We start from the raw sequence: 14,225 nt of genomic DNA on the forward strand, positions 1-14,225 counted from the left end.
TAGAATTTAGCAGAATGATGAGAAGAGGTAAGTATTTCCTCATGCAGCCTAAGCCTTTAGCAGCATAACTATAGAGATACGGTCATTTTGAATGGCTGCTACTGTATCATTAAAATAAACAAACTGAAATCCGACAGATAAATAAGATTTAAACAAGCCGTGTTCTGGTTCCTTGATAAAATAAAATGTTAAAATCTTTCTAAAAGGATATTATAATCAACTGTATCAAATGCAGCACTGAGATCTAACAGGACAAGTACAGATAAAAGTCCATTATCTGAGGCCATGAAAATATCATTAGTGACTTTCACCAGAGCTGTTTCAGTGCTATGATGAGCTCTAAAGCCAGACTGAAACTCTTCAAAATGTTCATCATGGTGTAAGTGATCGCAAACTTGTTTGGCAACTACTTTCTCAAGAATTTTTCGATAAGAAAGGAAGATTGGATATAGGTCTATAATTGACCCAGTCATCTGGGTCAAGAGACAGTGTCTTAAGTAAAAGTTTCATAACAGCTACTAAAAGCCTGATGTACATATTCCTCTAACAGATAGATTGAGGTGGAAATCAGAGGGAATAATTCCTTAAATAACTTGATCTGAGCTGGGTCTAGCATACAAGTTAAAGACTTAGATAAAGATAAAAGTTTTGCTAACTCTAAAAATTCAACTGGATCGTAACAGTTTAAACGTGGTTCAGATTTTATAGTCACCTCGGATGTTGCCTCACCTTCTGGAAATGAACCAATCATATTTAGATGGTGCCAATGGCCTTATTTTTAATGGAATATATCTTATTTAAGAATCCCACATAGAATCCCACACATCGAAAAGAAATCTAGGATTATTCCTATTCTCCTCTATCAATAAAGTAAAATATGCTGCTCTTGTTTAAAAAAGTTTTTTTTTATACGGTATTAAACTTTTTCCAGTAGGCACATAGTGCGCCAAAAGTATGCACTTCTGAATTAGTTTCCTTCCTTAGTTAAATGAAATTTTTTCAAGTCACTACATTGCCTAACGCAGCACACAGCGAGCTAGTGACCACATCAACATAATCTTACATTTGTGAAGGGGAATATATTAAATGGTTGCCCTTAGCAGTATTGTTTAGAATAGATAAAAGTGGAAAAGATTATTTTAAATTTCTTACTGTATTATCTGATAATGATCTGCTAAAGTGAAACCTCCTTTTTGGGGAGGAGAACTCTGTTCTATTAAGCTTTCCTCCTTTTTGTTCCTTTTCCTGCTGTCTTTTTGATGTAATTTTTTTCTTGATCTTCTTCCATCTCATATTTTCTGCCATTCTTTCTCCACTTTTGGATTGATACCCCTTATCTATGGTTTAAATATATATACTCTAAAGTTCTTCCATTAGTTTGGGGGAATTGCAAACCTTTTTGTTACAAAGCACCAGGAGAGAAAAGTAATTAGTTACATTTACTCATGTAACTATAACTGAATACAATTTGTCTGTACTTTGAACTTTTTTCTAGCAGTTTGCCAAAGCTGAATTTCACTTTAGTAGGTTTTAAGCATTTTACTCAGATATGCAATATGTCTATTACTAAATGTAAATTAAAAACTAAGTGAAATATTAAAAAAGAAACACCAAAAGCAGAAGCAGTGATCCATCTGCTGGGTTAGTAATCACAACATCTGGTTGTGCTGACAACAACCTTTCTTGTAGTTCAAGCTAAACTGGTTCCTTTTGTTTTTATGTGGTGTAAACCCAGTTTGAATAAAGAGATTAAACTATCTGGATTTAAAAACTCAATATCAATCAAGAAAGTGGAGGTAGCTCCTCTTAGGGCACTTTACAGATTCAATTCAATCAAATCATACAGACAGATTGGTTAAATGTTTTCTCTCTAAGGAAAAGCAGCTGATTGCATCAAGTCATCGACTTTGTGGAATTTTCCCTCCTCAATGAGCATGTAGTGATGGTGGACAGTCAGCCACGTTGTGTTGGTGACTTTGCAATACTCCCTTACACTAAGCAGCATGCATGGATACAGCATCAGAGGAGAGGGAAAAACTCCCTTTTAACAGACAGAAATCTCCAGTAGAACCAGAGTCCGTGTGAGCGACCTTAAACTGAGGCCGACTTGGGTTGAAGGAGACAGAAACAGACATACAAGAAGAACATGGAAGCTCTGATCCATAAATAATTTCAGTTCTAGAGAAGATTGTGATAAACCAGCTCCAGGTCTAAGGCAGTTTTCATGTCAAAAGGATGATAGAGAGCAGATACAGTCAGTCACAGTAATAGCTGAACCCATACTGTAGCTATGGCTCAGTCTGAATACCTCAAATCGGTAAGTGCACTTAAGCAAAAGCGGAAGTGCCTCCACGGTTCACATAATAGGGGTGTCCCAATGGTGCTGGCAGTTAGGAAAGAGGTAGGGTCAGGAAGCAGGATGGTCTCTAGGCAAGGCAACATAAGGCAAGGCAAGGCAAGGCAAAGAACGTTTATTCATATAGCACAATTCAGTACAAAGACATTTCAAAGTGCTTTACATAAATTGTGCTTTACATTTTAGTACCAATGCAGATCACAAAGTGACCACATAATGTCCATAGCCACTAGGAGCTATATGTTTCCCCACAATTCTTTGCATAACAGATCATATAGGCACAGCCACCCTGTGCCAGATACATCTTTTATTCACATGTACTTGGTGTAAAACAGGCTAACGTACACACCTTCATATGTTTTGGGTTTATTACTAGAGAGTTTAATCTTTTAGCCACATCTGTGTAACTTTTCTTTTCCGTAGTTATTTTCCTGAAGGCTATAGCTAAATTTTGACCAGTATCATCCACATGCTTGTCTGCTTGAACTCTACAAGGTTTAATGCTATCTGGATTCAACACAGCACTCTGGAGCGCCTTTTCTACTCTGGATAGGGTTCTTAATGTTTACCTGATTAAAGGAGAAAGAATAGCAGCTAGGAACAGGTGTTATGAGCTACAATTTAAGGTGTTGAGATGGAGCCTTTCTCTGGGAGAGAAACAGTACATTAAAAACAAACAAACAAACAAAAAGGCCCAACTTTATCATCTATGGTTAAAGTTGTTGATTGCATTAGCCCAGCTACCTTCCTCCAGGGTGGCACCCCAGCTAAACAGAAAAACCCAATGATGACCCATTACTTAATGGTTTTATTTCTTCATTTTGCAGATGTTGAAATCTTTTGAATTCAAAACTCCTGGGTACTGCATAGAGTTTAGAATGTGTCTGTCTTGCCTTGGTTGAACAATCTACTGATTTAACAGTAGAGCCCCTTTGTAGTTGTGCTGACAAAAAAACAACATAATCCTATGTTACATTAGTACAAATTGAAAACATTTCCATCTGGGGTAACACACACAACATAATGGAAACAGAACGTCACACTAACAATAAAACACAGTGGTGTGGGTGTGATGGTGGGGGACCACGTTCTTGCTTCAATACCTGAACAATGGTCCAAAGCCAATCAACAAGGGGTTTGCAAAACAAATGACTGAACAAAGGTTATGTTATTGCATATTCATGGTCTAGGCTTAAGATCAAGTGGGCAATCACAGTCAAAGATCCCTTTGTGTGGATGAACTAAAACAGTTTTGCAAATAGGAATGGGTTGAAAGTCTTTTAACCCAAGACTTATTGACATTTAAGGCAAACGTTTTGCAGCATGTAGTGGTTTGGGGTTAAAGGACAGTTTGTTTGGATATCCTATTGTATATTCTATATGAAATCATCATTTAAAACCTACATTTTATATTTACTTCGATTTTTCATGGCTGATTTTGCATTTTGTTGGATATGTCTCATGCAGGAGTGACAGAAAAGCAGACATTTGAGGGGAAAACCATTTCCATGCATGTGTTTTAGATAAACCTGCTGCACAACTTGTCTTGCGAAAAGTTTCTTGCCAAAGAACTTGATCAGTTTCTATTGTTGTAGTCACAGCCTTGCATTGATAGTATTATCGGTTCTTTCTTTACTTCCAAAACGGTTGCACAATGCAGGCTTGTGTTTCCACCGGGGCCACACCTCTCATGCAGCCCTGGATTGGCCCCTCATCTGCAGAGTTCCGCCTCGCTGCGCCTTTATTAATCCTGCCGCGTTTCCTCCAACTTCTACTCCCAGACAACAGAAAGATATTGTGGCATCATGTCTGACCGGGGAACCTTCGACACCAACGTGGTCACCATGACCCGCTTCGTGATGCAGGAGGGCAGGAAGGCGAAGGGCACGGGAGAGATGACCACGCTGCTGAACTCGCTGTGCACGGCGGTGAAGGCCATCTCCAGCGCTGTGCGCAAAGCTGGGATCGCCCATCTGTGAGTTATCAACCCATCATCGAGGGGAATATAACATTTTTAAGCTGTTGTGTCCTCTTGTTTGATACATAAATATCAACATTTTATCTCCATGCACATGCTGAGCAGGATGTTCAGGTTTTTTTGCGCAACAATCAGGAAGCGCATACCTGATAACCCCCCAAAACACTCTAAAGTTTTGTTTTTGTTTAGAAAGTTTCCTTTTATCTGTATGATTTCACAGCCGTATGACCCTTTGCAAAATCTCAAACCATTGTAGTTGTTGCTGCATTTTTTTTATTCAATCACGAGCTTGAAATGCAACGTCAAGCATCAGTTGCATTTTTTTTTTCCTGCAGCCAAAGCCTTATCTGTTTACTACATCAGGGCCAACTCAAGCCTCCATTGGGCCTCTGAGCACAATTCAATTCTGGAGCCCCTTATTTTTACCAACAACAGTACAAAACTATTAGAAACTCATTGCAGCCCTGTTAGTGCTCTTAACAGTATTATTTGTATGCTACACAAAAACTAGTATGCAATTTATTTACAGTTTGGTTACAACTGCAAACAACAATGAACAAAAATAACCTATAATACAATAAAAAACAAATAAAAAAGCTTTGATAATAAAAACTATCAATTTAATTGTATAAAAACAGACAAGATACAAAATAGAATATCAACCATGTTCTAAGATAATGGAAACCAATATATTTTCATGTGTGAGTAATGATCTCTGCATGATTCAAGATATAATAATGTCATCAAGTTGTGCTTTTATTACTATAATGATATATACATCATTATACAAGCATGAGAAAACAAAACAAGCAATTGCTCTTTGAGATACTGAGAGCCCCCACTTTGCCCTGGTTCCTTAAGCAGTGTCTTATTTGGCCAATGCCCTGGTTAGACCAGCACTACATGTTATATGGAATAAAAAACCACTTGCTAAGTTGCAGTAAAATATTTGAAATGACTATATATTTAAGTAAAATTTTTTGTTTCTTTGTTGTAATTCTCAGTTATGGCATAGCAGGCAACACCAACGTGACGGGTGATCAGGTGAAGAAGCTGGACATCTTATCCAATGACCTGGTTATTAACATGTTGAAATCATCTTTTACTTCCTGCGTTTTGGTGTCTGAAGAGAACGAAAAGGTTATCGTTGTGGATTCGGAGCAACAGGTGAGACAGGAGCAGAGCGAGCTTATTGGATGTTAACCTTGAGTAAAATCACCACATCTTAACCGCTAAACAATGTTCAGAACAAAAATATAAACATAATATCTATGTTATTTAAATCACTGATGCAGTATTGAGTATTATTTCAAATGTTTACAGGTGCTGGTCATAAAATTAGAATATCATGAAAAAGTAGATTGATTTCAGTAATTCCATTTAAAAAGTGAAACTTGTATATTATATTCATACATTACATACAAACTCATATATTTCAGATGTTTATTTTGTTTAATTTTGATGATTACAAATGACAACAAATGAAAATCTCAAATTCATCATATCAGAAAATTAGAATATTACTGAAGACCAATAAAAACAAAGGATTTATAGAAATGTTGGCCAACTGAAAAGTATGAACATGAAAAGTATGAGCATGTACAGCACTCAGTATTTAGTTGGGCCTCCTTTGGCCTGTATTACTGCAGCAATGCGGCGTGGCATGGAGTCGATCAGTCTGTGGCACTGCTCAGGTGTTATGATAGCCCAGGTTGCTCTAATAGTGGCTTTTAGCTCTTCTGAATTGTTGGGTCTGGTGTATTGCATCTTCTTCTTCACAATACCCCATAGATTTTCTATGGGGTTAAGGTCAGGAGAGTTTGCTGGCCAATTAAGAACAGGGATACCATGGTCCTTCAACCAGGTACTGGTAGCTTTGGCACTGTGTGCAGGTGCCAAGTCCTGTTGGAAAATGAAATCTGCATCTCCAAAAAGTTGGTCAGCTGCAGGAAGCATGAAGTGCTCTAAAACTTCCTGGTATGTGGCTGCGTTGACCCTGGACCTCAGAAAACACAATGGACCAACACCAGCAGATGACATGGCACCCCAAACCATCACTGACTGTGGAAACTTTACACTGGACTTCAAGCAACGTGGATGAAGTGCCTCTCTTCTTTTCCTCCAGACTCTGGGACCTTGATTTCCAAAGGAAATGCAAAATTTACTTTCATCAGAGAACATGACTTTGGACCACTCACCAGCAGTCCAGTCCTGTTTCTCTTTAGCCCAGGCAAGACGCTTCTGATGCTGTCTGTGGTTCAAGAGTGGCTTGACACAAGGAATGCGACAGCAGAAACCCATGTCTTTCATACGTCTGTGTGTGGTGGTTCTTGAAGCACTCACTCCAGCTGCAGTCCACTCTTTGTGAATCTCCCCCACATTTTTGAATGGGTTTTGTTTCACAATCCTCTCCAGGGTGCGGTTATCTCTCTTGCTTGTACACTTTTTTCGACCACATCTTTTCCTTCCCTTCGCCTCTCTATTAATGTGCTTGGACACTGAGCTCTGTGAACAGCCAGCCTCTTTAGCGATGACCTTTTGTGTCTTGCCCTCCTTGTGCAAGGTGTCGATGGTCGTCTTTTGGACAACTGTCAAGTCAGCAGTCTTCCCCATGATTGTGTAGCCTATAGAACTAGACTGAAAGACCATTTAAAGGCTTTTGCAGGTGGTTTGAGTTAATTAGCTGATTAGAGTGTGGCACCAGGGGCCATCAATTTTGAACCTTTTCACAATATTCTAATTTTCTGATATGATGAATTTGAGATTTTCATTTGTTGTCATTTGTAATCATCAAAATTAAACAAAATAAACATCTGAAATATATGAGTTTGTATGTAATGTATGAATATAATATACAAGTTTCACTTTTTAAATGGAATTACTGAAATCAATCTACTTTTTCATGATATTCTAATTTTATGACCAGCACCTGTATATATGCTGTGGTAGTTGTCAGCACTGTGGGAGGTCCCGGGTTAGATACCAACCAGGGCTTTTTCTTTCTACATGGGTTAGCATGTGTTTCCCTGGGTTCTCATCCAGAATCCCTTCCAGTCTTTAAACTTGACTTTTTGGATCGGTTTTGCCTTTAAATTTCATCAGTGTGCACAGGGCTTCGTCTTTGTGTTGCCCTGTGAAGGAAAAAAAACATACGAATGACATGATGGAATATATTATGAGTTTGAAGCCTTTTCTTATCATGCCTATATGACAGATGCTACTTGTAAAAAGATGTAATAAATCCTGGGATCGGCCTGGTGACGCTAATTATTAAGGTTAAAGAAAAACATTTGAAATCTGCACAATAATCCTGCCACTAATTTTATTATTTTGTTTTTTAGGGAAAATACATTGTCTGTTTTGATCCTCTGGACGGCTCCTCCAACATCGACTGTCTTGTTTCAATTGGAACCATATTTGCTATTTATAAAAAGGTAATAACATCCTTCATTGATAAACTTTTTATCTTACTTATAAACTGAAATTAAAGTACATTAGCTTATTATAAAAAAAAGCTATTATTTAATAACCTTAATCTTAGGTCTTATAGAGATAAAATATGTCGAGATTTACCTTGTTGGGGCTTGAATTTCTTTTAGTTTTATGATGTATTCTTTCTTCCTACAATTATTTTCATACACCGTTTTCCTAAAGGGGACTTATGGTTGATTCTTCTAGATATCACTTAAAAAAAAAAAAAAAAAAATATATATATATATATATATATATATATATATATATATATATATATATTTCCTTCTATTCCCAAGAAATGGTTAAGTTAAATTGTATATTTTGTATTGTACTGTTGAAGGCTTAGATTGTACAAAATATGCAGTAGTATTGATAAATATCATTTATACGTAAAATCATTATTGCATAGTAGATAATCTGGTAAATTTATCAGAAGTCTCTCAAATTGTTACTATTTGCAAAAATATAAAGTGTTAAAAATTGGAAATTCTTTTTCAAGTCTAATGAATAAGAAACTAAATTACAGATGTCAAATTCCAGCAGTATTTTTAATTTAAAAACTGAGGAGATCAATATTACTAGTTTAGTTTGATGAAAAGCTCATGAATATAGTAAAAAATAAAGACAAAAACGTGTCATATTATAAATTACTTGGATACACAGACTGGCAAAACCTTTTGCAACAAAAAAACAAACCAAAGTTGAACAAAAATAAATTATCATAATAAATGTTCAGAGATCCCAAACGCTTGAAAGATTTTTAGTGTTAAATCACATCACTGTTTAATGCTCAATGCCAGCTCTGTTATACTGTATTAATGTCTGTGGAAATGTACCACATGCTGTAGTGGAGGAAAATAACACATTTCTATTTAAATTTTTGAATTATTTACTAAGTAAAACTTAAGTTATTTTATAGTTAATTATAGATACACATATTAACCAGAACCAGTCGAACCAGTAACATTTATAAAAAAAATCTGATTCGTCCATCAGACCACAGAAGATGAGCCTTCTGAGAAGGACGCTCTACAGCCAGGCAGGAACCTGGTGGCGGCGGGCTACGCCCTCTACGGAAGCGCCACCATGATCGTCCTCTCCACCGGCCAAGGAGTCAACTGCTTCATGCTGGACCCAGTCAGTACTCCCCAATTACCTTTTATGTCATATAGAAGTAGATTTTTTTTATTAATTTAATTAATTGTCCATTCACATGTATTTTTCTTTTTGCTAAATAGGCCATAGGTGAATTCATCCTTGTTGAGCGAGACGTAAAGATCAAGAATCGAGGCAAAATTTACAGCCTGAATGAAGGTTATGCAAAGTATTTCGACCCAGCTGTCACAGAATACCTGCAGAAGAAGAAGTTCCCTGAGGTAACACTGATGATGTTTTAGAAGATTTACATATTTTATTCTTGCTCCTGTAAACACTGTCTGCCCTTCTAGGATGGTAGTGAGCCTTATGGAGCGCGTTACATTGGATCCATGGTGGCAGACGTCCACAGAACGCTGATGTACGGAGGAATCTTTTTATATCCTGGAAATGTGAAAAGCCCCAAGGGAAAGGTAAGGTCCAGCTGCCGCTGTCGTCTAATATTAAACATAAAATAATAAACTGGGCCTCAACAAATACGGCACCTATTGTAAAGAATTTTCTACAATTCCAACCTTGAAATTGTACTTGCCAGTATTGAATACTGGAATAATAAAAGTATCACTGCAGTTTTGCAGGAGGTCTGAAGGGTTTTAGTTTTCTTGAGTCCTCACCAAGCTGTATTTTACTGAGTTTCAATTTATTTAAAAAATATCAAATTTTTACTCCCTTGCTTGAGCATGAACACATGAACACACACCAGACCTACCTATATAACGTGGTTTCTTTCTCTTTTTTAGCAGGGGCTAATATAAATTATTCTGCTTTCTTGAAACTTAAAAAAAGCAGAATGTTTCTAAGTATTCAGATCAGATAAAAATTGTTTCTTATAGCGTTTAAGTTTTTTTTATATATATATATATAAACTTATTTATTTATTCAGATATTTATATAGAAACATTTGCTGTTTTAAAGCAACACCTTTCTTGGTGTATTTTTTTCCCCTTAGAATAAATGTGCTAAAACTAACAGTTGAAAGGGGTGGAAACGCGTACATAAAAAATCTGTATATCATTTAGTGAAATCCAGCTTTATTAACAGAATAAGACAGTGATGTTTTTAGATACGTTTTCTTTATTCTGTAAAACGCTTTAACAAGGAATTTAATCCTAAAAATCACTTCTTTTCAAACTTGTTACAGTCTTTTTTTTCATTTTTCAAACTAAATCTTTTGCTTGTTCCTTGTCATTTCGTGAAGCTTTATAAAAACAAACACACCATTTCAGTGTTTTCTCACCTTCCTTGAACTGCATTTAAACTAAAGTGACATCCCATTCTTAATCCGTGGGATCAGATTGACATTAATCCACCCTTTTTAGCAAAGGAAAGCTTTATAAAATCTCTAAGGAACTCATTTATAGTGATTTTTTTTTAACCAATTCTCCCAGAAGGGCATTTTTGAAGTCATACACTGATGTTGGATTAAAGGGCCTGAATCTGTGCAGTCCAATCTATTTTCTAAATATCTACATCTTTGTGGACCTTGCATTTTGCACTGAAACATATTAGGTTAGATGAGGAAGTAACCATCTTCAAGCATTTCCCAGACTGTTATGAACATATTGATTTCCAAAATGTATTTATATTAAGAAGATTTCAGGGAAAATAAAAAAAGAGAAAACACCCACAGCTGTCTATATCAGTAAAGCACCTTTTTCATTTAATGGTCCATATGGTTCCTTTACTGATGATATCAGAGCAAAATAAAAGGCTACACCAGAGATCAGCTCAAAGTGCAACTGCTTAAGAGGAATTTATCCTGACTCTGACTTAAACAACATGCCAGTAAGCCGACCGCTCTGTTACAACCTTATTTCTTCACTTCTCACATCCTTCTTCATTTTGATTGAAGTAAACCTCCAGTAGAGGATGTTAAACATCTCAGAAATTATACATCTCTCAAGCTGATAGTTCCTGCATTTTAATCCTTATGGGGAATAATTTTACACAGTTTTCATTAATACTTAACATGAAATACTGCTACTTTTTCTAAAAATAACTGAATTAATATAGTATTTGTAGGTTAAACTCGATGCAAAACATCTGTGCGTTTTCTAACCTTTGGGATGAATACCAAAGAGGCTTTAAAAAACCACAGATAGAAAGGATAAATCTCGTTGGTAACCTTAAATTGAAGTAAAATAAAAAGCTATTGGGAAAAAAATCTATGTAAAACAATTCCACTTAAAAAAAAAAAAAAGATTGTAATACAAATTAGTGTATAAAAACACCACAGGGACTTAAAAAAAGAGATACCTGCCCTCAGCATCATGAATCCTCCACTGTGCTTAACAATGGGCATGTGATGCTTTGTCACATTTATCTTTTCTTTCCCAGACACATCCTGAAAATCAGCTTGTGAAAAACTCATACAGCACACAGTCACTTTTAGCTCAGCAAATAAATATTTTTATGTTTGTAATGTTTGGCCAGGAAATACCTTTTCTTGACATGCTTTGCAGTTTGAAAGGATCCATTTTAGATACTCTGATCATCTTTGCTGTAGTTTTCTTACAGTTAGACTCAGAGCCTTAACTCTTTCCAGCCTGTTCACCGTGGCAACAGAAAACATGTCCTGATCCAGCTTTGTGGCTAAATTAAGTGCCTTTATTGTCACATCGACTTTATACACCTGTTAAAGAAAGTATAGAAAAAAACATCATTGCATATACTTTGAAGTTTTTAAGGTATAAAATGATTGTTCCACTTATAATGTATCAATGCATTTTAAAAGTTATGCACCTGTTGTAGAAATATTTAGTGTTTTTTTTTTCAAATGTTTTACTAGCTAACACCAAAGAGGAACCATTGATAGTTTAACACCAGCTCAGGAAACTAAACTTCCCCCTCTTACTTAAAGCTCCGGCTGCTGTACGAGTGCAACCCCATGGCTTTCATCATGGAGCAGGCGGGCGGCATGGCCTCCACAGGCTTTGAGAACATCTTGGACATCCAGCCTGAAAGCATCCATCAGCGCGCTCCTGTGGCCATGGGCTCCCCCGAAGACGTCCTGGAGTACATCGCCCTCTGCAAGAAGCACGCGTCGAAGTGAGGCGGAGACTGACTCGACTCGCTCTCCAAGTACTCCCACTTCCAGCAAAGACAACTTTTGGTGCTCTCAGGGGCTTATAAGGATTTAAAAGGGTTTGGATGATGATGTGTTTTTGAAGGATTGTTGTGACCAAAAGAACAAGAGAGATTTTCTCTGTGAAAACAGGTTTTACTCACAGCAGTGAAGTAGATGATATTTGAATTGTTCATAAACCATTTTAAAAATCAACATTGTGCCAAAAAACAGATTTAAATACATTTGAGTGATTCTATCACAAATAATTTGTTCTCCAGTTCATAAAACTGTGCCTTAAGGAGACCAAATATGCCTTTAATTTATATATGCAAAAGACCAAATATAATTTATTCAAAAAATGTGATGCTTTTATCATGTAACATAACTAATGTTTGGAAAAAAATATATTAAATACACCAAAAAGATTTTTTCTGTTTTTCTTTTTTTTGTTTTTTTTTGCTTAATAAAATTAGTGATGTTTTTTAAGACTTCAAGACTGTCATAAAATGTAACATAACGTTTACAAAAGGCAGGGAGCAGAGCAAGTGATCCGGAAATATAAAGATTACACAAGCATGGGGCCTGATGCTGTGCAAACGAAGTGGGCCTTAAGACAAACACGAACACGGATAGGCTGGGTATTAAATTCGCCTTTAAAAAGAAAGTAATGTTTCTCTAAGGTCTGTGGTTGTATGTCTGATGACATACTGAGACTGATATTTTATCAGAATTTAAAATGATTCAAATCAATCCTAAGTGTACGGAAATACTGAACGGATTCCACTCAGTCATTAAGCCAGATGAAGCTGTAATAGAAAAGCTATGTTTGAAAAACAAAGTGATACTGCGAGTGACTGTGCAAAAAAAAAAAAATTATAATAATCAGAGAAGCACAGGGAAATATGAAGAGAAAATTGAAACAGATTTATCTACTACAAAATGATGAACCCTAAACATAAGTCTGGGCCCAAAAATGAAATTGAGGTAAAGAAAAAACAAACTTGCAACTGAAGTATTAATTGACCTAACAAACTGACAAACAAGGGGAACATATATACCGGTACTGGCTGATGAGGCCATTTTGACACAAGAGGGAACATTTACCTAAACAAAACGACAACAAAAAGAGCAGATTAATCTATACAATAAAAAAAAAATCAGCAAACAGAGAAAATATTTTAAGTAATTGCAGCTGGGAATCCTGCTTCACTGGTCCAGCCAAGCCCACATAGCAGCCTCACGGGAACTGGCAACTCAAAAGAAAAGAATAAGTTCAAAATAAATTATACAAGAAAAATGTGGCAAAACCAGTCAACCAAATGTAGTAAATCATAATTAAAAAGAATCAAAAACAATATGGTAAACAAATAAAAAGTGATGCATTTAAATCAATTTTGTATGGCTGCACATCCTGCCATCACATCACCTGAAGTCCCACCACAGCATCACCAACAACTTCAGTTGCTGATGAAGATTCTCAGTCATCCAGGTCATAGTCATTCCGTAAAAGTTCAAAAAATATCCACTGGACTTGGTTTCCAAGATTTGAAGACGTTTCGCTACCTCCCTAGAAAGGTTTCTCAATTAAAATGTCTGGATCCGCAGTGAGTTTTAGTCTTATATAGACAAAGCCTTGAATCGAGGAATGCTCTGATCTTTATATTGGAGAAACCAAACAACCTCTCCACAGACGCATGGCCCAACACAGAAGAGCGGCCTCCTCTGGACAAGACTCTGCAGTACAACTACACCTTGTGGACAAAGGACATTCTTTTGAGGACCAGAATGCTCACATTCTGGATAAAGAAAATAGGTGGTTTGAGAGGGGCGTGAAGGAAGCCATCTATGTTAAGAGAGAAAAAACAACTTTAAACAGAGGTGGTGGACTCCAAAAACATACAATTCAATCATAGACATGATCCCTTCCAGATATCACCACAACCCCCACCTCATCACAGAGGAACGAAGCACCTACCCGCTCCAGCCGGTGAACAATACCTCCTTAACGACCGACCCTTAACGATCATAGACAGGTTTCAGGCATTACAGAAGACAATCCCCCCCTTAACGGCAATCCCCCCCTTCAACGACCGACCTTCAGAATCATAGACAGGTTTCAGATATTACAGGCTAACAATGGAACCAAACAACCCACTCATCAGTTCCCATTTGCATGTTTCCAAGCGATACAAGGC

The 14,225-nt window shown here is 36.7% G+C and overlaps 1 protein-coding gene across 1 annotated transcript; it reads left to right on the forward strand.

Annotated features, from left to right (window-relative positions):
- Positions 1 to 4,064: 4,064 nt before the first annotated feature.
- On the forward strand, positions 4,065 to 12,455 carry LOC119791916 (fructose-1,6-bisphosphatase 1-like). The gene is made up of 7 exons (XM_038298299.1): positions 4,065 to 4,331; positions 5,339 to 5,501; positions 7,676 to 7,768; positions 8,805 to 8,945; positions 9,047 to 9,184; positions 9,257 to 9,376; positions 11,824 to 12,455. Exons 1-7 carry the CDS (start codon positions 4,162 to 4,164, stop codon positions 12,013 to 12,015), a joined length of 1,017 nt encoding a protein of 338 aa, XP_038154227.1. The 5' UTR covers positions 4,065 to 4,161; the 3' UTR covers positions 12,016 to 12,455.
- Positions 12,456 to 14,225: the final 1,770 nt, after the last annotated feature.

The sequence above is a fragment of the Cyprinodon tularosa genome, unplaced genomic scaffold, assembly GCF_016077235.1.
Source record: "Cyprinodon tularosa strain WSP-4 unplaced genomic scaffold, ASM1607723v1 ctg404, whole genome shotgun sequence".
In the NCBI taxonomy this organism is placed as follows: Eukaryota; Metazoa; Chordata; class Actinopteri; order Cyprinodontiformes; family Cyprinodontidae; genus Cyprinodon; species Cyprinodon tularosa.